This window comes from Arvicola amphibius, chromosome 12 (genome assembly GCF_903992535.2).
Source record: "Arvicola amphibius chromosome 12, mArvAmp1.2, whole genome shotgun sequence".
NCBI classification, from domain to species: Eukaryota; Metazoa; Chordata; class Mammalia; order Rodentia; family Cricetidae; genus Arvicola; species Arvicola amphibius.
This window is the reverse complement of record NC_052058.2, coordinates 122,566,237-122,591,234: the sequence shown is the minus strand read 5'-3', so window position 1 is coordinate 122,591,234 and position 24,998 is coordinate 122,566,237. Positions and strand designations below refer to the sequence as shown.

The 24,998-nt window shown below is 46.7% G+C and overlaps 1 protein-coding gene across 2 annotated transcripts in view; it reads right to left on the bottom strand.

Annotated features, from left to right (window-relative positions):
• LOC119802783 (nodal modulator 1) overlaps window positions 1–24,998 on the bottom strand; it is a 59,676-nt gene that overhangs the window by 13,652 nt on the left and 21,026 nt on the right. For both annotated transcript variants that reach the window (XM_038313918.1, XM_038313919.2), the window contains exons 12-23: window positions 22,529–22,703; window positions 20,469–20,610; window positions 18,988–19,119; window positions 17,844–17,980; window positions 15,250–15,337; window positions 14,027–14,090; window positions 13,446–13,541; window positions 3,507–3,725; window positions 3,341–3,423; window positions 1,915–2,074; window positions 1,668–1,794; window positions 69–182 (exon numbers count right to left, since the gene is read on the bottom strand). In XM_038313918.1, the coding sequence (XP_038169846.1) occupies window positions 69–182; window positions 1,668–1,794; window positions 1,915–2,074; window positions 3,341–3,423; window positions 3,507–3,725; window positions 13,446–13,541; window positions 14,027–14,090; window positions 15,250–15,337; window positions 17,844–17,980; window positions 18,988–19,119; window positions 20,469–20,610; window positions 22,529–22,703 (1,537 nt within the window). The remainder of the gene's footprint in view (window positions 1–68; window positions 183–1,667; window positions 1,795–1,914; window positions 2,075–3,340; window positions 3,424–3,506; window positions 3,726–13,445; window positions 13,542–14,026; window positions 14,091–15,249; window positions 15,338–17,843; window positions 17,981–18,987; window positions 19,120–20,468; window positions 20,611–22,528; window positions 22,704–24,998) is intronic.

The following is a 24,998-nucleotide window of genomic DNA, read 5'->3' as shown; positions in this document are numbered from 1 at the left end:
CTGTTCTCACACTGTCCTGCCACACACGCTGCTGTGTCCCACAGGGGAGCCATCGACCACGGCCTTACCAGGTTTGAGAACGTCAGAATGCCATTGTCTTGAGTCAGGAGGTTGGAACGAAACACACCACCACTGAGGGATAAGAGGACCCCAGGGAGGGGCTGATCATCTTCAGCTTTTATCTGGGGAGAAAGGAACAACGGGGCAAAGTCAGACTTAAAACCACACAGGTGCGCTCCCTTCTATCATCGCTCTTCCGCCCACAAGGGGCTCTAAAATGCACGGAAGCTTCTAGAACTCGTTCTATGGCCCATGTTCAATGGTGGGTATGCTGAGGGGGCCAGAAATGACAGGCTGTGCATGGAGCTCTGCGGCTTGCTCTCGACAGTTAGTTCACCAGTTCTCGTCAGTGCCACCTTGCTGCTGTTTACTCTAGAGCACAGGCCAGCTGCTCATTTCTGTGGTACAAAACGGAAGCAATCAAAATGTCCCCAACACGTGCATCTTCTCCTGAGCAACTGACCACAGGGGACTGCCATTATGGTCTGAATATCAAATGTCACCACAGGCTCATGTTTGAACACTTGGTTCCCAATGGGCAGGTGATGTTTTAGAGGAAGCCCCGTAGCAGGGAGTGGGTTGTGATAGGAGGGGACTTGTGACATTTCCTCTGTTCCTGATCTATGGAGATGTGAGCCCAGTAGCCCTCCTTCTCTGGCTGTCTGTATCGGGCAGTTTGACACGGCAGTGCCGCAGATTGTCTTTTCACAGCAAACAAGTTCACCCCATGGATAAATAATTTGGACTCAATTTCCATTCCCCCAAAGAGTATTTCTGTGGTGACCACGCTGGCATGTTGTTGGTGGCTGCCTGAGCAGAGTGTGTCTGTCTAGTCACTGAAATTCCTTCCAGGAATGCCCGTATGTGTTCTCTCGCTGGAGCGTGCCGCCCTCAGGCATTCTAGGAGTTTCACCCATGGTGCACACAGTCCTTGCACATCTGCACTGCCTTACTCTGGTCTAAGCCACACTCAGCAGTGGCTTTTCAGTCTCCGTGTCACGTCCTTTACACACTGTCACACTCAACTATGGCACAGCCCATGCTGTACAACACACTGTACAGACAACAGACAAGAGACAGACACGAGGCAACAGCACGCAACCACACAGCATGTGAGAGTGACATCCTAGGACCTAGGGAGACAGCCAGAGCGGCTGAATGCCTGCCCAGCATGCACGAAGTTCTGGGCACCATCCCCAGTCCCAAATACACTGGGTGTGGACGTGCATGCCTGTCATCTCAGAACTTGGCAGAGGCAGGAGGACTAGGAGTTCAAAGACACACTTCACTGCAGGGAGTCTGGACTAGACAGCCTGCCTCCAAAAAAAGTGAAAGCTGAAATGCACACAACCACGTGAAAGTCATGTCTCCCCAGTGTACCCGAGTGAAGAACACCAGGCTCACATTCCCATTTGTAGAAATGCTCTGGAGATGGTAACTCACTGGCAGAAGCAGTGACATCGCCATCAGTGTGGAAGACCATGGGGACAGGAAACTCGCTATTTGGCAGCGGTGGCGCCTACAATATGTGTGACATGTGTAAAACGGACTCTGCACTTCCTGTGTGGTTCGTTACCCTCAGTAAAACAGCCTTTGAAACACGTTACCTCGAAGCTTACACCAGCCAAGGCGTAAGCCTTGAAGTCTCCCACAGTTCCTTCCACGGCAGTCAGTACGTAGCCCTCCTTCTGGGCGGTCACAGTGTACTCCAGGTCACTGTGCAGGGGGCCCACACTGCAGGAAGGAGAACCAAACACTCCAATGGCTGTTGGCAGCTACAGAGGAAGCCTGAGACCACCTGCCTCAGGGCCTCCCTACTGGGGCCAGGCCAGTGTCTTCTCCTTGGGGACATACCTGTAGGCACCTTTGTCATCAGTGAAGACAGTGATCAAGGGCGAACTCGCCCCCTTCTCACTGATGACAATCTCGACTCCCTCCAGCTCTGGGTGGATCTGACCTTCCAGGAACAAGCCTGCCTTCCCATGGATCTCAATCAGCTTCCCTGGGCAGCTTTCTAGAGGAGGAAACAAAAAAATGCTTTCTGGAAAAGGGGCCTAGGCCTGTAACATTAAAGATAAGAAGCTCCTGCTGGGGATGGTGCAGTTCTGCAAGTGTGAGGCCAGGAACTTGCATCCCCAGGACACGTGTAAAGAGCTAGGTTCCGCCATGTGCCTATAACCTGGGGGGAGGGGGTGAGATGAAGGCAAGGAGATGAAGGAGATGGCTGGGGCTTACTGGCAGCCAGTCTACTTCCAGGTTTAGTGAGAGACCCTATCTCGAGAGAATAAGACGGAGACAGAACAAGACACCAGAAATCTTCTGAGGGGTGCTGTTCACCTCAGACCCAAGGGGTAGACACACCAGAAACTACTCAATTCTAAACACACACCACACAAATGATCCACAGGCAATCACTCTGATAACCCATTCCTGGAAGAGACCTTCCCTCCACACCTGGACCAAGAGACCCAAATGACCCAAACCATTCAGAAGTTGTGAGGACCTGACTTTGCAAACTTCATTTTAAAGAAGTGGCTTCATCATAAGCCACATAATGAGCTGGGGGGAGAGCAGATCAGCTCTAGAAATGCGCTGCCATAGCAGGAATTTGAACAGATACCCTAAAAATGGCCATAAAATGTAATGAGGTGCAGATGTTCTTGGGAGGCATTCTGTCCTTGAAGACAACTTGTCAGTTACTAATCGCTCTTTGTTAGGTTTTCACACCCAAAAACTGACCAATGCGTTCAGAAACTACCTTCCTTATCCTATGTACTCCTCACCCAGTCCCCAGACCATAGGACTCCAATTCCCTTCCCTGGGTTCAGGGCTACACTTCCCTCACCCACTGCATTGGCATGGTGTAGCCAAACTCAAGTTTGAATTAAAAACTTTTATGTAATTTGCATCAGAAATCCAGCTGTGTGAATCCACTTGGGGACCAGAAACTTGGACATAACAAAGCAGCAGGCTGAAGTAGGTTTGGTGACTAGTGGTATGGCTTTTCCTCTACCTTCTGGACCAATCAGATCAAAGGAAGACGGGTTCTTCCCCCAAAAAACACCTCCCCTACAGTCACAGAGGCTGCTATCTTTATTTAGGCCATTCATTTTTTGATCCATCCACCCAACCATCCATGGGCCCATCTATTAGTGACACCAAGTACCAAAGAGGCTTTTGGGTGGCTTATAGACAAGGCAGTGCAAATACAACATAAAACCCATTTAAACGCACACAGAGAAACAAAGACAAGACACTCGCTCATGGGGTGGACACGTACCTCCACTGACAGTGGCTTCCATGGATGGGGGGTAAAAGAGGAGCTCTTTGGAAGAGGGTGTAACGGTGATTTTCTCTCCAGACCTGAAGGAGTCAGAAGGGTTGAGGCTGGCTGGTTCGTTCTATCCCACGGAAGAGCACACACGGTGAAGAGCACAAGCACTTACCGCGCCCAGTAGGAGAAGTCGTAGGAGAAAGGGCCCTGTAACTCGTCCACCATCTCCTGCCCAGGAGGCCTGGCCCTGCCTTCCTCGCCCTCTTCTTTACCATTCTTCTCCCTCTCCTGCCTGCGGGTCTCAATCTCTGCCAGCTGCTGTTCCCTCCGCAGCTCCTGTGCAGACTTCAGAGGGCCCAAGACCAAGGCCGGCTCGCTGTCGATGGAAGACCTGGAACCGATGGGACATAGTGTGATGGAGGAGGGTCATCTGTCTATGTGTTACTTTCATTGGTTAATTAATAAAGAAACTGCTTGACCTGCTGGGTCAGGTGGGTGGAGTAGACAGAACAGAATGCTGGGAAGAAGGGAAGTAAGTCAGTCGCCATCATTCTTTGACCCAAGACGGATGTAGGCTAGAATCTTTCCCGGTAAGCCACTACTTCGTGGTGCTACACAGATTATTAGAAATGGGTTAATCAAGATGTGAGAGTTAGTCAATAACAGGCTAGAGCTAATGGGCCAGGCAGTGTTTAAACGAATACAGTTTCCGTGTAATTATTTTGGGTAAAGCTAGCTGTCGGCTGGGAGCCAGGTGGTGGGGAAAAAGCCCGCCGCAGCTCCTTCTACAATGGTGCTCATCCTGCACTAAATGGGAACCTGACATTTCCACAACTGGGGAGCCCATGAACAAAAGTCAGATGCCTTACAATGACACCACAGTGACATGAGCTTTCATGTTAAAAACACTAATAAGAAGGTGCTCTCCCAGAGGATCTGGGTTTGATTCCAGGCCCTTTTCTAGCCTCTGCATATACATGGTACAGATGTACATGCAGACCAAACATACCATATGCAGAAGCAAAAATAAAATGTATGTAACTTGAGGACTAAAAACACATTCAACAGCATAAAGAGAAATAAGGCACCACCAGAAACTAGAGATTCTATATCAGCAAGCCCTGAACATCCCAACACAGATGATACTGAAGAAAACGACCTTAAAAATAACTTTATAAAGATGATAGAGACCCTTAAAGAGGAAATGAAAAATCCCTTAAGAAATGGAGGAAAAGTCAAACAAAAAAACTGGAAGAAATTAATGAATACCTTAAAAGAAAAAAAAAACAGGAGAAGCAAACAGTTCACGATTTGAAAACTAAAATAGAGGCAATAAACAAAACACAAACCAAGGGAATTCTGGAAATGGAAAATCTGGGTAAATGATCAGGAACCACAGAGGCAAGCATACAACAGACTACAAGATATGGAAGAAAGAATTTCAGGCATTGAAGATACAATAGAGGAAATAGATTCATTGGTCAAAGAAAATGTTAAATCCAACAAATTCTTAACACAAAATATCCAGGAAATCTGGAACATCATGAAAAGACCAAACTTAAGAATGATAGGGATAGAAGAAGTTGTCCAGCTCAAAGGCACAGATCACAGAAAGAAACTTTCTCAAGCTAAAGAAGGACATGCCTATGAAAGTACAAGAAGCTTAGAGAACACCAAATAGACTGCACCAAAAAAAAGTACCATCGCCACATAATAACCAAAACACTAAACATACACAATAAAGAAAGAACACTAAGAGCTGCAAAGGAAAAAGGCCAAGTAACATATAGAGACAGACCTATCAGAATTACACCTGACTTCTCAATACAAACTCTGAAAGCCAGAAGGTCCTGGAGAGTCATTCTGTAGACACTACAAGACTCCAGACTACCATACCCAGAAAAAACTTAAATTATCATAGACAGAGAAAATAAGATATTCCAAGACAAAACCAGATTTAAACAATACATATCTAAAAATCCAGTCCTATAGAAAGTACTAGAAGGAAAACTTCAACCAAGAAAGTTAGCTACACCCACAAAAACATAGGCAATAGATAATCCCACACCAGCAAAATCCAAATAAGGGAAACACACACACAATACCAACCCAACAACAACAACAAAACCAAAATAAAAGGAACAAACTAACAATCACTGGTCATGAATATCTCTTACTATCAGTGGACTCAATTCATCTATTAAAAAAAAACAAGCTAACATATTGGTTAAGAAAACAAGATCCATCCCTCTGCTGCATACAAGAAACACACCTCAACTTCAAAGACAGACATGGCCTACAGGGTTGGGAAAAGATTTTCCAATAAATGGACCTGGTATAGCTGGTATAGCTATCCTAATATCTAACAAATTAGATTTCAAACTAAAATCGGTCAAAAGAGATGAAGTACATTTCACAGTTGTCACAGAAAAAAAATCCATCAGGACAAAGTCTCAATCATGAACATCTATGCCCCAAATACAACAGCACCCCAATTTCTAAAAGAAATACTACTAAAGCTTAAATCCACATCAAATCCCACACACGAATAGTGGGAGACTTCAACACCCCACTCTCACGACTGGATAGGACTGCCAGACAGAAACTTAACAGAGAAATAAAACAAATGTTATGACTCAAATGGACTTAACAGAAATCTACAGAACATTCCACCGGAACACAAAATAATACACCTTCTTCTCAGCACCTCATGAAACCGTCTCAAAATTGAACACATACTAAGTAACAAAATAAATCTCAACAATTACAAAAACTTGTAATAACACCATGTAGCTTATGAGATCACCACGGCTTAAAGTGAGAATTCAACAGCAACACTAATTGTAGAAAGCCCACAAACACATGGAAATTGAAAAATAATCAACTGAATCACCACTGGGTCAAGGAAGAAATAAAGAAAGAAATTAAAGACTTCCAAAAATTCAATAAAAGTGAATGTACAACATACCAAAACTTGTGGGACACTTTGAAAGCAGTGCTAAAAAGAAGGTTCATAGCACTAAGTGACTATGTAAAGAAAGTGGAAGAGAACGTCTTTAATCCCAGCACTCAGAAGGCAGAGGTAGGTGGATCTCTGTGAGGCCAGCCTGGTATACAAGAGTCAATTCCAGGACAGGCTCCAAAGCTACAGAGAAACCCTGTCTCAAAAAGCAAAAAAAAAAAAAAAAAAAAAAAAAAAACCTCACACTAGCTACTTACTTAACAGCACAGCTGAAAGCTCTAGAACAAAAAGAAGCAGACTCACCCAGGAGGAGTAGATGCCAGGAAGTAATCAAATTGAGGGCAGAAATCAATAAAATAGAAAGAAAGAAAACAATACAAAGCATCAATGAAATAAAGAGCTGGTTCTTCAAGAAAATCAGCAAGATTGACAAGCCTTTAAATCCAAATTAACGAACAGGCAGAAAGAGAATATGCAAATTAACAAAATCAGAAATGAAAAGGGGAACATAACAACAGATATTGAGGAAATTCAGAGAATAATCAAGTCATTTTTAAAAACACCTGTACTCTCAAAGACTTAAAGACCTTGCAAGAACAGTATTCAACTTCATAAGGAAAAACAAAAAACCCAGGATAGCCAAAACAATTCTGTACAATAAAGGAACTTCCGGAGGCATCACCATCCCTGATATCAAACTCTATTACAGAGCTACAGTAATGAAAACAGCTTGGTACTGGCATAAAAACAGAGGTTGACCAATGGAACCAAATCAAAGATCCAGATATTAATCTACACACCTATGAACACCTGAGTTTTGATAAAGAAGCTAAAATTATACAGTGGAAAAAAGAAAGCATATTCAACAAATGGTGCTAGCATAACTGGATGTTGGCATTTATTTTTTTTTTATTTTTATTTTATTTTTTTATTTTTTTATTTTTTTTTCTCATGGTTTATTTTTTTTATATTTAAAAATTTCCATCTCCTTCCCTCCTCCTCCCCCCTCCCTCCCCTCCTTCTCCCCCTTCTCTCCCCTCCTTCTCCCCCTTCCCTCCCCTCCCCTCCACCCATACCTCCCCTCCCTCCCTCTCAAGGCCAAGGAGCCATCAGGGTTCCCCACTCTATGCTAAGACCAAGGTCCTCCCAACTCCCCCCAGGTCCAGGAAGGTGATTGACCAAGCTGAGAAGGCTCCCACAGAGCCCGTCCATGAAGAACAATCAGAGCCCAGAGCCATTGTCCTTTGCTTCTCAGTCAGCCCCCGCTGTTGGCCACACTCAGAGAGACGGGTTTGGTCGCATGATCCATCAGTCCCATTCCAACTGGAGTTGGTGATCTCCCATTAGTTCTGTCCCACCGTTTCCATGAGTGAACGCACCCCTCTCGTTCCTGACTTTCTCCCTCATGTTCTCGCTCCTTCTGCTCCATATCTATCCCCATGCACAAAACTCAGGTCCATATGGATTAAAAGACCTCAATAAATCTGACTACACTGAACCTGATAGAAGAAAAAGTGGGAAGCAGCCTTCAATACATGGGCACAGGAGACCACTTCCTAAATATAACTCCAGTAGCACAGACACTGAGAGCAACAATAAATAAATGCAACCTAAAACCGAGAAGCCTCTGTAAAGCAAAGGACCACAATCATTAAAACAAAAAGGCAGCCTACTGAATGGGAAAAGATCACCAACCCCACATCAGACAAAGGACTGATCTCCAAAATATATACAATTGAAAATGGGGTACAGAACTAAACAGAGAATTCTCAACAGAAGAATCTCAAATGGCCAAAAGACATTTAAGGAAATGTTCAACATCCATAGCCATTAGGGAAATGCAGATCAAAACAACTCTGAGATACCATCTTACACCTGTCAGAATGGCTAAGATCAAAAACACCAATGATGGCTTATGCTGGAGAGGATGTAGAATAAGGGGAACACTCATCCACTGCTGGTAGGACTGCAAACTTGTGCAATCACTCTGGAAATCAGTATGGTGGTTCTCAGAAAATTGGGAATCAACCAACCTCAGGATCCAGCAATACCACTCTTGAGCATGTACCCAAAAGATGCTCAATCACACTACAAAGACATTTGTTCAACTATGTTCACAGCAGCACTATTTTAATAGCCAGAACCTGGAAACAACCTAGATGCCCCTCAACTGGAGAATGAATAAAGAAAATGTGGCACATTTACACATTAGAGTACTACTCAGTGGTAAAAGACAACGACATCTTGAAATTTGCATGCAAATGGGTTAAACTAGAAAACACTATCCTGGATGAGGTAACCCAGATTCAAAAAGTTGAATATGGTATGTACTCACTAGGGGATACTAGCCTTAAACAAAGGATATTGAGCCTATAGTTCATGATCCTAGAAAAGCTGGGTAACAAGGTGGACCCTAAGAAAAACATATATAGACCCACCTGGAAAGTTGAAATAGACATCAGCTAATAAAACTGGGAACATGGGGGTGGGGGGAGAAAAGGAGGGGAGAAGGGGAAGAGGAGGAGAGAAGGGGAGGGGTGAGGAGAACTTGAGGGAATGAGATAGTTGAGATGGAGGAAGGACAGAGATGAGAGCAAGGAAAGAGATATTTTAATTGAGGGAGCCATTATAGAGCTGGCAAGAAACCTGGTTCTAGAGAAATTCCCAGGAATCTGCAAGGATGACCCCAGATAAGACGCTAAGCAACAGAGGAGAGGGGCCCCCAAACTGGCCTTGTCCTGTAGTCAGACTGATGAATATCTTAAGTATCTGATGGAAGCAGAGGAAGGGACCCACATCGGAGCACTGGACTGAGCTCCCAAAGTCCAGTTGAAGAGTAGGAGGAGTGAGAATGTGAGCAAAGAAGTCAAGACCATGAAGGGTTCATCCAGTGAAACAGTCTGCCTGAGCTAATGGGAGCTCACCAACTCCAGCAGGAAAAAGAAGGAACAAGCATAGGACCAAATTAGTCCTTCTGAATGTGGCTGACAGTTACTGCTTGTACTGGCTTTTGGGGAACCTATTCTCTTTGAATGGATACCTTGCTCAGCTTAGATATAGTAGGGAGGGCCTTGGACCCTCCCCAAAGCAATATGCCTTACCCTCTCTGGAGAGTGGATGGGGGGTGAGATGGGGAGGTGGATGGAAGGATGGGAGGAGGGGAGGGAGTAGGAACTTGGATCAGTATGCATAATGGAAAAAGATAGTTTGCTTTCTTTTTTAAAAAAAATGAAAATGAAAAAAAGAACAAAACAAAAACCTAAAAACAACAACAAAAAAAAAAACCTGTACTACCCAAAATAGAAAAATTAAATAGGTACAAATTCACAGAAAAAGACCCCGGCACAAGCTGGAGCTCCAGCCTACCGTGCACTCGCGCTCTCGCGCGCTCTCTCTCTCTCTCTCTCTCTCTCTCTCTCTCTCTCTCTCTCTCTCTCTCTCTCTCTCTCCCCCGCCCCCCCCACTGTGGGTTGCAGGCTCTCCCTGAACACCCTTCTTGGGCTGCTGTCAAACTAGGTTGCTGCCTTAAAACCCAGTCAGGCTTTTAATGTTCTATGCAGCAACAGTCAGCCTCACGTCTTCACCAATATCATTGGTAGATTTGATAAGACAACTGGGAACTCTTAAAGGAAGGAATTAGTTAAAAGAAAGAGCTTTTCTCAGTTAAAAAATGGGGGAAAACCATTATAATGGCAGGATTTGGGTCTCTGCATGATGATATACAAGACAGTTTGAAAATGGAACGATTAAATGAGAAGACAGCTAATTTAAATGGCATTCATGTAATGTCAATTTTTAAACCTTATCAGCTTTATCATTTCTGTCTTATCACTAAAAAAGTTGATTAATCTGAGTATAAGATACAGGCCTTAGAAAGACCTAATAAAACAGGTCACAGAGATACTCAAATCCAGTCAGAAGAATTTAATGGAGAGCCATTTTCAGCACTGCATTCATTATAATAACAGAGAGGAACACACTACGATTTTCAGACAGCCAACCTTAATATTCCCAGTAACCTTACAGGAATTGCCAAATGGCAGAGGCTCTGTTACAGCTAACTGGACTCCTGTGACAATGTCAGATTTAAGGAGATTCAAGAAAGCAATAGTCACCTATGGCATTCACTTTGTGAAGCAATTGTTAAACTCATGGTCAGTTCCTAATAGAATTATCCCTAATGACTGGATAGAGCTGGTTAAAGCTGTTTCAGAGCAACAATTACCATGGAGTACCTAGGTCAGAGAAGAGGCTAAGACTATGGAACAACGGAGTAAAGCTAGAGGTGAGGAACTCTCTCAAGATCAAATTCTTGGAGAAGGAGAATATGTTACTAGAGAACAGCAAGTTGTACATGATGACCACACCCTAGATTTCTACTGTGAAGCAGCTTTGAATGCTTGGGATAGGAAAGAAAACTGAGTCATTTACTAAAGTTATACAGGGCCCAAAAGATACCTTCACAGAGTTCTAACAAAAAATGACTTCAGAAATAACTAGAATGATAGCAAATTCAGGAGGTAGGAAAATAATAATTGAACTGAACTGGCTTTTGAAAATGCCAATTCTATATAAAAAAGGATAATTAGGCCATTGAAGGCAAGGTCAGCACATTTGGAGGATTGGATTAGAGATTCAGTTAGTAGTGAATCTCATGAAGATGATGATACATGGATAAAGAGGTGAGTTCCAGAGGTTTGAGGAAAATCAAAATGTCAAGTGTTATAATTGTGGCAAACAAGGTCACATTAAAAGGAATTGTAGACAGGATGTTCCTAGAAACAATATTTTTTCTAAGAATAACCCACTCAGAACAGCCCTCCCTTCTGGATTACGTGGAAGGTGTGGCAAAGGCAGGCATTGGACTAGTCAAAGTAGGTAAACACAGACTAGTCAAGGCAATCCTCTGCCATCAGGAAATTCCGTGAGGGACCTCTTGCAGTATCCCAAATCCGGCTCAGTCATTCACTGCCATTGTAGAGGAAACTCCTTCCCAGAGCAATTAAAGAACCTAATGCCTATTGTAAGAAACCATACTACTTTGGGTAATAGAACAGTTATAGAAGAAAACAATAAATTCAGGTGAAGTCATAAAGCGAGTATTTTGGCAAACTTCTATAAATGAATGATGGAGGACTCATTGGTTAATAAAGAAACTGCCTTGGCTTTTTGATAGGGCAGGATTTAGATAGGTGGAGTAGACAGAACAGAATGCTGGGAAGAAGGGAAGTTAGTCAAATGCCTCAAGCAGTTGCCATGAAGTCAGCCACCAGGACAGACATGCTGAATCCTTCCCAGTAAGACACCACCTCATGGTGCTACACAGATTATTAGAAATGGGTTAACCAAGATGTGAGAATTAGCCAGTAAGAGGCTAGAGCTAATGGGTCAAGAAGTATTTAAATGAATACAATTGGTGTGTTGTTATTTTGGGTGTAAAGCTAGCCAGGCGGCCAGGAGCTGGGCGGGACGAAAAGAAGGCCTGCCTGCAGCTCATCACTACAAAGAAACAAAGAACAAAATTTAAAACACTGGGACAAGCCCCTGGAGTCTAGTCATAGAGAGGGAGGAGCAGTAATATTAGCAAAGAGGTCAAGATTATGATTATGAAGAGGAAACCCATAAAAACAGCTGACCCGAGCAAGTGGGAGCTCACTGTCTCTGGACTGACAGCTGGAGAGTCTGCATAGGACTGAACTAGGCCCTCTGAATGTGCGTGAGAGCTGTATAACTTGGGTAGTCTGCAGGGCCACTGGCAGTGGAACCATCATTTATCCCTAGTGCATGAACTGGCTCTTTGGAGCCCATTCCCTATGGACGGATGCCTTGCTCAGCCTAGATACAAGCTGGAGGGTCTTGGCCTTGCCTCAAGTGATGTGACAGACAAGACTGTGCTCAGTAAACTGGACTTCAAAACACAGAGGATGGTGGCATAGCTCCAGGTCCCACAAAAAGAAAAAAGGTATGTTTCCACCAACTCACAAAATCAAGTGTACTTCCTTCCAGTCCAACTGCCTGCTCTCCATCCCCCCAGCCTCCCCACCAACCCTCCATGTCTCCTGCCCTTTATAACTCTGCCTTAGATGGCTGAGACCCTGTCCCTTCTCTAGGCCACTGCAGAGTCCCCTCTCTGTGCTTCAAGCATCTCCTACTCTTAAGCCTCTTTAGTCTGTTCGCCACTCAACAGGCCTTGACTCATACTGTATAAACCCTGACAGTGGTGTGCATGGGTCAAAGGAAAAAAAAAAATCCTCAACACAGCCAGGCCCCTGCCAGTCTTCCTCCTCATGTTTGCTTCCCCGTGAGACTGTCAGTCCCATCGGGGTATTGACAGTGGCCTAGGAAGGCACCCTGACAATTCTCAATAGTATTTTCTGGACAAGATGTCACAGGTTGATCACCTCAGCTCCGAAGGATGCTGAGAGAGAATGATCACACAGCAAGTTCAAGGCCAGCTTGGACAACTTGACTGAAACTCTGTCTCAAAGTGAAAATGAAAGAAAGGGCTGGAGGTGTCCCTCAGTGGTAGAACAACTGCCGAGCATGTGCAAAGCCTTGGGTTCTGAAGTCAATCTCTAGGACCGATAAACAAACAATAAGCAAATTTTGCTATGCGTGTCTTACCTGTGTATGTGTGTCTGTGTGTACATATCTATGAATGTGTGTGCATGTGTCTGAGTATTCTCAGCATCCATGGCAGATGGGCAGGAATTTGGGAGGAAGCAAGTTCCTGGGCATTCCATCTGTGTGAGACAGCCATGCTGCCCAAAGTCTGACACTTCCCGAGAAAGCTGGGGTGTCAGACACACTGCAGCCAGAACAGAAGACCCTAAGCAAGCCAGCCTCCCAAGCACTTCCTCCAATCCAGAGGAGCACCTCTAGTCCTTACGTCCTCGAGAAAAGATCTGAAGAATTTTTAAGTCACTATAACATTTGAACTATAATGAACAAACCCCAGAAGTTTGCTCTCTTAGCCAAAAAGCATAAAGAATTCAAACAGACTTAAGACACAGCCCCAGCTGACAGCAAGCAGTTGGGACCTCACTGCTGTGAGTTTATAAGAGCTCAAAACCATTCTCAGAATCCATTAGGGTCTCCCAGGGTCTCTCCACCAATCCCACCCCCGCCCGCACAGGACACCCATCTTACTTGATAGTCACCGTGACATCCATCATTTTGTCCGTGGTGATAGTTCCCAGGACATGGTGGCGAATGGCTGTTAGCGTCAGGATACTGGGTGAAGACCTATAATCAGAACACAGAGAAGCTGCTAGCAGCAACCCCAGACAGGCTCCAAGGGATGGCAGTATTTGCCTCCCTGCAGAGGTGGCCTTCCCCACCCTGATACACTGGGAAACAGCCCACGGGCTGGGGTAAGGAAACTCAGGAAGCTCACAAGTACAATCGGAGGACAGCTCTGTGGAGTACATTCTCTCCCTCCACCCTAACACAGTCTCCAGGTTTTGAACTACAGTCTCCAGTCTGGCTTGGCACACACCTTGACCTGGAAGCCCTCTCGCTGGCCCTTGAATTTACATAGTTCTTAGGAAGGACAGACTGCTCCATTTCCTCAGTAACATCCAAATAAAAGCCCGCATCTAGAAATTCACCTTAATGCCTAATCTTTCCTCTTCCAAAAGAAAAAAAAAAACACCAGCCAGAGACAGAAGAGGAAGGGGAACGCCCGTCCTCCCCCAGAACACACCACACAGCACTGTCTCCAGGCTTACGTGTCATAGGTGTAGAAGGCTTGCTCAAAGCGGTGGCAGGAACGCGGGGTCACTTTGTACACACCTACAAAAAGAAACCAAAAGGAACTGCTGAGGACAGGGTGCATACGTTAGTTAGGCAGTCCCAATTCCAACACATGTGCTGAGAGGCAAAGAAACAGAGCAGAGGAGGCCTGCAAATGCACAAAGCAAACCGGAGGAGTGACACCTGGGTCAGGGACACAGCTCACCACCTGCGGGAGGAATGCAGTCAAGCGGAGCTAACAATGCCTCAAGCCCCTTTCTGTTCTCACTGCAGTGGGCATCAGGGGTTATGATTAGTTCCCCCACCTCACATTCGCCAGCAGACAGTGACTGGCCACCTTCTTCAGCCCAGCACCATGCTGGGTGGACACACAGTGGGGAGGGCAGCAGGTTGGCCTCACAGCCACTGGGCTTGCCATCTACAGAGAGTATTTAGTGGCTCAAGAAAACCCTAACAGCCAAAAGACACAATGAAAGATCCCAAATAGACCTTGGGCAGAGGAGTATGGAAGCCATGGTACAGTCTCCCTGGAAACCAACTGGCAGTTTCTTTTACAAGTTATACCATAAATTTACCATATGATTAAGAGATCCCATTCTTAGGATCCTAAATAAGAATTGTAACACACAGGCATAAAACCATGCACACAGCTCTAATTCCTAATACCCAAAATGGAAGAAATCTCAGTGCACCTCAAACGGCAAATGGCAGACAACTACACACGCAGGGAATGTGGAATATTGTTCAGCGACAGAAAAGAACTAAACACTGACGCACTGTAACGTGGCTCAACTCCAAACTATGCTAAAGGTAAGAAGCCAAAGCCCAGGATCAGGCCCAGAGGACAGAGGTGCCTGAGCTGCTGCAGAGCTGGGACTGGTAATAACTGAACAACCTGGCAAACTGTACTAGAAACCACTTACTCACATCTCACGCGAATGAACTGTGTTGTTTGTGCGGCACTGGGATAAGGCCAGGCCCTAAGAGCACACTGTTGGTGCTCCACCTGATTCCCAAGCCAGAGAACTTCACGCTGTGTAAAATCTATCTCACTAGAACTAAGAGAGAGGCAAGGTAACATCATTGAGAGAACAGGCCACCGGCTATCAACCTCCTCAACATCTCCAGAGGCCAAAGGACCCAAGACCACTGCCCTTCAGGCCCACCCTGACCCCACCCTCCACCCTCCCAGGCTGACCTGGCTTGGACAGGCAGAAGCGATTCACTCCTCTGGACAGGTTGTAAATCCCCACATTCTCAGGGCCGTTTCCATCCTGATGAAACTCCTGTGGAGCCAAAGCCAACACAGTGACTTATGGAGAGACAGAGACTCCACGTGATTAATGGCATTTCTGTTTGAGCCAGTCACCAGTTTGGCCCATTAAGCATTTGAGCTATTGGGTGCCACGGGAAAACTGAAAACCTTCCAAACCATACTGAGATGTGCTATTTGCAGCAGTTGGTGCCTGTTTACTGAGTGCCTGCCACAGGACAGACTCAGGTCATGTGACCCTGCTCTGGGAAGGAGAGGGTACCCTTTAACTAAGGAAGACAGAAAATCAACAACTCAACAAACGAATGAGTGGTGTCAGGTGGGAGGAGATAAAGCAGAGAAGCAAATACAAGGAGCGGAATGACCACTTGCCCTGGAGAGGAACTCTAGAGTTCTGGGGCCTGGGCCTCAGCACCACCCTCTCAACAAGAAACTAGCTGAGGCCTCAATGGTGAGGAAGAATAATGACCCACACTTCTGGGGAAGCACAGCTCTTTGGGCAGAGGGATGAACACGTGCAAAGGCTAGGACAGAAATTCAAGTTCAGGAGAACTAGGAACGCAAGTGCTGCTGGGGCCCAAGGAAGAAGTGGACAAGGAGGTCAGCTGTGACTGAGGCAAGCACAAGTTCCTTGCCCACCTTACTCACAAATTAGATTTTAATCTAGAGGCAGCAGAAATCTACTACAGGGCTTAGGGAGAGGAGTGTCTACTGGCTTATTCTTGACTGTACACCAACCATCTCTGGAATAAAGGGTACCTGAGTGTTAGCAGCCCTGCCATTGCCAATTGCTTCTCAGATGCAGTCTGACAATGACATCTGCTACAACCCGAGGAAACCACAGAGGTGATCCTTCCCTGGAGCCCCAGGACCACAGCTACGTGGGCAGGCACTGGCCTGGAGGGAAGCAGGACGTTATAAAATTCAAGACCAGCCTGGGCAACTCAGAAAAACTCAGTTTCAAAAACAGAGAGTGAAAAAGAGGGAGCTGGGGAGATGACTGAGCAAATCTGCTATTCTCCCAGGAGACCTGGCTTTGTTCGTACATAGAGATTCACCAATCTCTGCAACTCCAGTCCTAGGCAACCCAATGCCGTCTCCTGGCTTCCATGAACATTGCACACAGGTAATACAGACACACACAGGCAAAACACCCATACACACAACATAAAATGACAACAATTTAGGCTGGGTGTGACGCTGTCTGTCTTTAATCCCATCACTCAAAAGGAATAAGCATTTGGATCCATGAGTTTGAGACCACTTAGTATAGTTTGAGGCCGCCTGGTCTACATAGTGTAAAGGGTTTGCTGCGGGTCCCCGGCAGCTTGCTGCAGAAAGCAGTCAGTCCCAAGCAGGGATGGGTTGCACGAGACCATGTGGCATATCTCTAGGTCTCCACGTGATGGCGGCAGTGGGCGGGCGGGAGGATGAGAGAAACAGAGACATGGATAGGTACGCCATGTAGAGTGAGGTTGGATATTTATTTAGGGGGTTATGGAAGGGAAGAAGGGGAGAAGAGCAGAGAGAGAGAGAGAGAGAGAGAGAGAGAGAAATAGAGAGAGAAATAGTGAGAGAAGGGGAAAGGGGAGAAGTGGGAAGAGGCAGAAGCTGCTTCTTCAAGAGGAAGACAGAAAAAAGAGAGAGCTCAGGCTGGAAGCTCAAGATCAGCCTGCCTCAGCAGATGGGAGAGGGAGTGGGCGTGGCTTGTCTCTTAAAGAGACAGAACAATCATTACACATAGTATGTCCCAGGATAGCCAGGGCTATATAGAAAGATCACACCTCAAAATACAATAAATAAACAAATAAAATAATAACAACTTAAAAATATTTTAAGGGCCAGCTCTACAGCTCAGTAGTAAGTGTTTGGTCAGTATATTTGAATTCCTGGATTTAGTCCTGAGAAGAACGAAATCAAATCAAAACAGAATGATAGAGATTACGTGAGTTCTTTCCACTTTCCACAGTGGAAAGCAACAGCCTAGAGACACTGGGGGCACCAAGGAATCTCCCTACAGCCTGAGCAGTGGGCACATGATCCAAATGCTGCAGGAAAAACAAGGGAACTTGCAGAAGTAGCACAACACACACCACACCACAGTGGCCCCTCTGTTGCCCCTTATACTGCAGTCATGGGGATGCCTTCCCTAGCAGGTGGGAACTCAGGGCAGAAAAGGAACTTGGCTGACTGCATTATAAATCCTTGCTGTGCCAGGCTCTGGCAATTGCTATAAGCCAGACATTCCTTTTAATTTGGGATATGTGTGTGTGTGTGTGTGTCTGTCTGTCTGTCTGTCTGTCTGTCTGTCTGTCTGTGGATGTGTAAGGACATGCATGCACTGTATGTATGTGTCGGTCAGAGGGTAACTTGCAGGACCTGATTCTTTCCTTCCTCTGTGTGGGTCCCAGGGATCAAATTCAGACCATCTGGCTTGCTAGCAAACACCTTTACAGGCTGAGCCATCTTGCCGAACCCACTGGGTATTCTCTTTGCGACCCTTTAAAAGCAGCACTTACCAGAGTGATGGCGTGTGAAAGTGCACACCGCAGCATATAGCCCGTCTGCCTGAACTCCACAGAAGACACGTCGTCCTCCAGAACCTCCAGCTCCAGACTCTTGTTCCTCCAGCACCAGTCTTCATGCATGATGCTCACTGCAAAGCAAACACCACCAAGCCTCTGGGGACCTGCCGACCAGCTGCACAAGAGTGCATGTGTGCTGAACGTGGTGCCGTGCACTTACAATTACACCACCAGCACTCAGAAGGCTGAGGCAGGAGGATGAAATGAGTTCAAAGCCAGTCTGGGCTCTAGGTAACACCTTGTCTAAAAAGAAAATACACTTTATACAAAAACACCTAGGCAGTTAACAATGTTTAGGACAAGTCACTGCCAAAGAAAAACTGACACCAGCGGCCACTGTCACTACAACTGTCACTAGAAATCCAGAGGCTGAAGACGCCAGGCTACAAAGTATCCGGAGGTCACCAGACTTTCAGTAAATATTTTCAACTGATTTTTGTTCAATTTGTTGTTGTTGTTATGTGTTACGTGGAATGAGGCTCTGGCAGACCTTGAACTCCTTCCTGTGAGCCTTGCAGGTCTAGACTTCTGGACTCTGCCAATGGCCTGTGAGAAGCAGTAGTTAGCATATACGCATGGGCGTGACAGGACTCCTCAGAAACTATAAAACAGGCAGTTTGCCAGCTCTGAGACAGAAAGTACACCCCAGAGAGAGAAGCCTACTTTCCACTAGCCAGAAGTCTAGTCCGAAAAGAAGGCAGGAGCTGGCTTGTTGAGGGCAAGAACGGCGCCCGCATGGGCCACTGCCCTGCTGACCAGGCTCTGTGCTTTGCTTAGTCCCTTCCTGAGAAAGGCTATCGTCCCATTTCACAGATGAGCAAACCATCTGGGGAGGAGAAAGAGTGGCTACCCAAGGTCCCTCTAGAGCTAAACGGCAGACATGAGACTAGGATCATCATGACCGTTCTAGCACTTAGAAATAGAATGATTAGTCAGGTCACCCTCCCCAAAGCAGACATGTGGGGTGGGACCTTTGCAGGTCAAGGTCCCAGGACAGAGTTCCCAAGAAAAGGTCTACAAAAAGCACAAAGGGGGAGCAGGCTTGGGAGAGCTCACCAAAGTAGCATGCTTATCTTACCTTTGTATTTCCCAGGGAGCACTTTGTCAAAGGTAAAGGTCATGGAGTTGACCTTGCCAGAGAGCTGGAGGCTACGTTTCTCACCCTGGCGGCTCAGTGACTGCAGGGTCACCAACAGGTCACCGCAGGTATCTAGAGAGAAGACCCGAGAACTTCACATGATTGCCATGGCAAACCCTGCTGAGATTCTGAGTGCTTAGCCTGAACAATAAGCCCTGGAGGCAAATTCAGAAAGAACGCCTGGGAGCCCCCAAGAGCAGCTCTGGCCCACTTCCTCCAGGACAGTACAGTGACCCCAAGACAGGGGAGGGTTAATAACTTGCTCCAGGTCACAGTCCTTGGAATCTAACCAGAATCAGCAGCAACATTGAGGAAACTGTATTTAAACCCCTTACAGACTCCAAGAGGGGCAGTATGCCCATTTTACAAAGTGAAAGTCTCAGGCCTGCCAGGAGTCATGGTACACGCCTATAATCCTAGCATTTGGGAGCTAAAGGCAAGAAAGTTAAGATCATTCTAAGATGGGCTGGAGAGATGGCTCAGCAGTTAAGAGTATACTTCCAGAGGTCCTGAGTTCAATTCCCAGCAACCACATGGTGGCTCACAACCATAAGATCTGGTGCCCTCTTCTGGCCTGCAAGAATACATGCAGGCAGAACACTGTATACAAAATAAATGAATCTTTCAGAAAAAAAATCATTAAAAAAAAAAAAAAAAGCATTCTCAGCCTTGGACTACATGAGACCCGGACTCAAAACACACACAAAGGAGGCTGGGGAGATGATCCAGATGTGTGTGTGTTGAGATGATCCGGATGTGTGTGTGGTGAGCTGCCTGCCACACACACATGAGGATCTGAGTTTGGTTCCCATAAACACAGATAAAGAGCTGGCATGGAAATGTGCGCCTGGAGCCCCAGCACTGGGAGCAAGCAAGAGAGAGAGCTAGAGCTCTCAGTCCAGCCAGCCTAGCTGAACCGATGAGCTTCAGCGTCAGTGAGGGACCCTGTCTCCAAATAACAGAAAACAGTGCAGACAGATCAAGGGAAGACATTCAATACCGCCCTCTGACCTCCACACACAGGCACACATGCACAAGTGTGCGCCCACATACACTGTGCCCTTACCTACACATGCACACACTCACACTCATGTGCACACACTTTCACATACCAAGCATGCATACACACATCATACACACACACACACACACACACACACATACACACACGCGAGCTAACATTGAAAGCAGGATCTGATTTCAGCCTAAAAAGAAACCTTTGGAAAATAAAGTAGAAACAATCCAGGTGCCTGGTAGCTAGGCAGTTACTGAGAACTCACCATTCACAAAAAACACCTCAGAACCCTGCAGCCCTCCCCAGAAATGGCACTGCCTTTTCTGTAACCCCACTCAGAAACACCTGGTCCCATCTCCTCCAACTGCCCAGTTCTTCCAACTCTCATTTACAGTGGACACTTCACCTAAGCAGGAGACTTTTCCAGAAACAGATGCCAAAAACTGCACGAAAGCCACATCCATCACAGGCCTGTTGGTCACGGTGACAGGGAACATCTGTGGTTTCAGCATCAGCCCGGCTCTGGTCTCAGCCTCAGGCACCACCACCTATGAGAAGATGAGATGGCAGTGCTTCTCAACCTTCCTTATGCTGTGGTGGCCGCAACATAACATTATTTAGTTCACAACTGCAGTTCTGCTACTGCTGTGGCCACACTGCAGCATAAACATCCAACATGCTGGATTCTGATATAGGACCACACTGCAGTATAAACATCTAACATGAAGGATTCTGCTATGGGACCCCCCCAAGTGGTTGTGACCCACAGGTTGAGAACCAGTGCTAGAAGCTTCAAAGAACAGCTCTCCCCAGCCTATCAGGTACTAGAGCCTTCCTGAGAGCCTCAGGCTCAGCAGATACTGAAGGGTGAAGGTTCACATTGAGCCTAGATGTGTAATCACACCAAATATAACAATCTGTTTGTTTCCCGAGACAGGGTTTCTCTGTGTAGCCCTGGCTGTCCTGGAACTCACTCTGTAGACCAGGCTGGCCTCTAACGCACAGAGATCCGCTTGCCTCTGGCCCCAGCACAGGGATTAAAGGCATGCGCTAGCATGCCCAGTAGGAAGTGATTTTTCACAGTAACACACTAGTAGTATAATACCTAAGCCAGGCACGGCAGCACCAGCCTCTAACCTCGCACTCAGGAGTCTAAGGCAGAAAAAACACCCAAGTCCAAGTCAACTTGGGCTGTTGTAAAACCAAGTCTCAGAGAGAGACTGTCTGATGCCTCCCCAGAAGCACCTGTAGAATTAGGTCATTTTTCTTTTTCCATGTACTTATTTTCTTCTGTGTTACTTTAAGACAGAGACTATGCAGCCCAGGCTAGCCTAAAATTCACACTCCTGCTTCCACTCCCCAGTGCTGGGATTGCAGGCATGTACCATCACACTTGATTCCTTTTCTGTGTGCCTTTCCCAAGCTCAGAAAAGGATGGGGAAGGAGGCAGACATCCCTATTTTATTCCCAGTAAAGAACTGCCCAACTCTGGGCTTCTGACAGGGTCTCAGGAGCTGTCGATGTGGCCATCTTCACATAAGCTGGGCAGGTGACCGACAATAGCAGCTGCCACCCACCAAATATCTCCACTTGTCCCTCCAGAAGGAGGAACCCACTCCAGAAGACCCAGGCTTAGTAGACACTTCCAGGCCTCCCTCACTAAAGCTGGGAGCAGAGCTGATTTGCCTGGCCAGCCCTGAGGACTGCAGGGACATGGTCTTTCCCGAGTGGCAGACCTCTGGTTGTCCTGCCAGTAGCCCAGTGTGCTCAGGCCTACTCCACTGTGGGGATGCTCCACACAGGGGCTGCCCTGCTTCTCTGCCTGAACAGGTGGCTCCCTGGGGTCTGTGGTTGTCCTGGAGTCAGGGTGGGGTAGTTCCTCTAGTCTAGGCTCTCAGAAACTGGCACCATGAAATTCTAAAGCTGCAAGAACTGGCTTTGCTCTGCTTTGGCCTCGTGGATGTCCTAGAGCAGCCAGAAACAAGGAAGGCACAGGAGGGCACACGCTTGCTGCTAGCCCTGCACATACCCAGTGAGAGAAGACAGCCTCGGCCTACCCACAGCACTCACAGGGAGGAAGAAGTACTCCAAAGTCAGGAGACGGAACTGAAAGGCGTATAACACTCTGGAAAACCCTTGCTTTTCCTCGAGCTGGGTGGGGGCAGTGAGAGTGAGTGGAGGCTGGATGTCACCTTGGATGCTATTTCCTTAGAAACCAATTATCTTGTTTTTTGGAGATGAAATCTCTCATTGGCCTGGAGCTTACCTAGCGGGCAAGCCTAGCCAGCCAATGAGCCTCAGGGATCTGCCTGCCTCTGCCTCCCCAGCACTGGAATGAGAAGCCAATGCCAGCACACCCACCTTTTAATGGACTCCAGGGATCAAAGGTCCTCATGCTTGCAGGGCAAGCACTCTCCTGACAGAGTCACCTTCCCAATCCACAGAAATTGTAAGACAAACATGTACCTGGACTTTGTAGGTTCCTGGTTTCGCTTTAAAGCAAAATGATCCATGAGCATCCGTCTCCACGGTGACCAAAGACTTGTCCTTGTCTTGAGAGGACAGGACCACTTTGTATTTACTCATCTGTTTGACAGTATCAGGGGAGCGGATGATAGAAATCTGGCCACAGATGCTGAACCTGCAACAAGAAGCCTGGTCATTCCAGAAGACTTAAGGCAGGGGGATCTAACAGGCAGACTTTGTGACTTTCACTTTAGAGACCCGCCTGCAGAAGTCTGCAGCTGGGCCCAGGGCAGAGCTGTGTGCTCTGGGTAACATACTGCCGCCGACCCCACCTCCACAGTAGCCATTTGCAGGAAATCTGCAGGTAACAGAAACATTTCAGATAACTGGATTACTGATATAACTTAGGTCAACCTTCAAAAAGGTAGAGCTGTCAGCTGCTCACAAAAAGAAGGACTATTACCCAGGCCATGAAACGACCAGTCCTCCTCATTTGTGGTGAGATACCACGTAAGAACAAATGCAAAGCTGAAACTGAACTCCTCAGGAGCTAGAGCCCCAGTGTCTCTCATAAAGGCAGAGCCCTATGAATGGGAAGGACCTGGCTTCCTGCTTCCAGATAACGAGGCCCTTCAAGAAACACACAGCAGGTCCAGCTGCTCCCCAAGGCCTGCAAGAGCACCCGTCAGGGCCTGAGGTTTGCGTCCCAATTCCATGTCTGGTGTGCAGCTAAGACACCATCAGGAGGCCAGCCATCTCTCTAACTCACTAAAGGTCAAATCTCATCTTAAGCCATCACGGGAGGCAAACATCAGCTGCTGCTTTGGAAAGAACGATACTAAAGAACCTTGTGCTTCTGACAATCATGGGCCAAACAAAATGCTGGAGAAACTGATGTCTGACCCAATTGGACAATAGGGACAGGCTCAAGGAATGGTTGCAGACGGCTGTGCTGTTCAGGAGCGAGTGAAGGGCTCACCACCTTCCCAGGTGGTGACTGTCATCCAAGAGAGGCTTCTACATTCTTTTTTTTTTTTTTTTTTTGGTATTTTGAGACAGGGTATCTCTGTGTATCCTTGGCTGTCCTGGAACTCACTCTGTAGACCAGGCTGACCTCAAACTCATGGAGATCAGCCTGCTTCTGCCTCCCCAGTATTGGGATTAAAGGTAGACTAAACCACCATGCCCAATGGTTTCTACATTCTTAACTTGTCAAACAGTTGTTTTTTTTTTAAAGGATCAGGACTAGTTGGGCACTGGTGGGGCACACATTTAATCCCAGCACTAGGAAGGCAAAGACAGGCGGATCTCTGTGAGATCAAGGTCTACAGAGAGAATTCCAGGACAGGCTCCAAAGCTACACAGAGAAACCCTGTTTCAAAACAGGAAGAAAAAAACAAAAGAAGGAAAAAAGATGAGAACTGGAGAGATGCTCAGTGGTTAAGAGCACGCAATCAGGACCTGCATTCAATTCTCAGCACCCATCTCAGGGGTCCACAATCCCCTGAAACACCTATTAGGTCCCAAAGAAATTCAGGACAAATGGCTGAGGTGCCTAGTAACATATCAAAGTAGATGCCGGCCTCAGGCTCTCCAGACAGGCTCTTCCAGGCAGTTTCAGAGTCCTGGTTCCTCTCGGCACTACTCACCCATGTCCCCTTCTTCGTTCCCCTCCCCAGCTTCTCCAGCTGATCCTTCTCATGTGCTCTCATGGCCCCTCCTACTCTTCGCTCAGACTCTGTCTCCCCTCTACCACACTCTGCTCTCTGTCCACTTGTGGCCTGGTCTATTCTACCAGCCATGCTCTGTCCGGACCCTTCCAGGGGCCTCTGGCTGTCCTTTCCCTCAGATCTACAATACACCTTCTCCTTAACCACACCTAGGAGCGGCCATGTCCTCATTTTCAGTCAGCTCCAGGAGATCTGAGACCCTTTTCTGGCTCCCCAGACACCCATTTACATATGTGCACACACACACAGACACCAAAAATAAAACTTAATTTAAAAGAAAAATAAATCTTGGGTCAGCAAGATGGTCCAGTGAGTAAAAAGGCACTTGCTGCTAAGCCTGATGACCTGAGCTCAATCCCCAAGACCCATGTTGTGGAGAGACCTGTCTCCACATGAGTGCCACGGCACAGGTACAGACACACAGGGGCGGGGGGGGGGGGGGGAGGGAGGCACGACACGACATGACTCATAAATAAATAAATAAGTGTAATAAGATTTTAAAAATAAAATTGAGGCTGGGGAGAGGACTCAGCAGCTAAGAGCACTGGCTACTCTTGCAGAGAGACCTGCGTTTGATTCCCAGCACCCACGCGGCAGCTTACAGCTGTTTGCAACTCCAGTTCCAGGGGCTCTGATGCCCTCTTCTGCCCTCCAAAGGGCATGGAACGGACATGGTATACAGACAGACATACATGTAGGCACACTCATACATACAAAACAAATGCGAGTAACTTTAATTA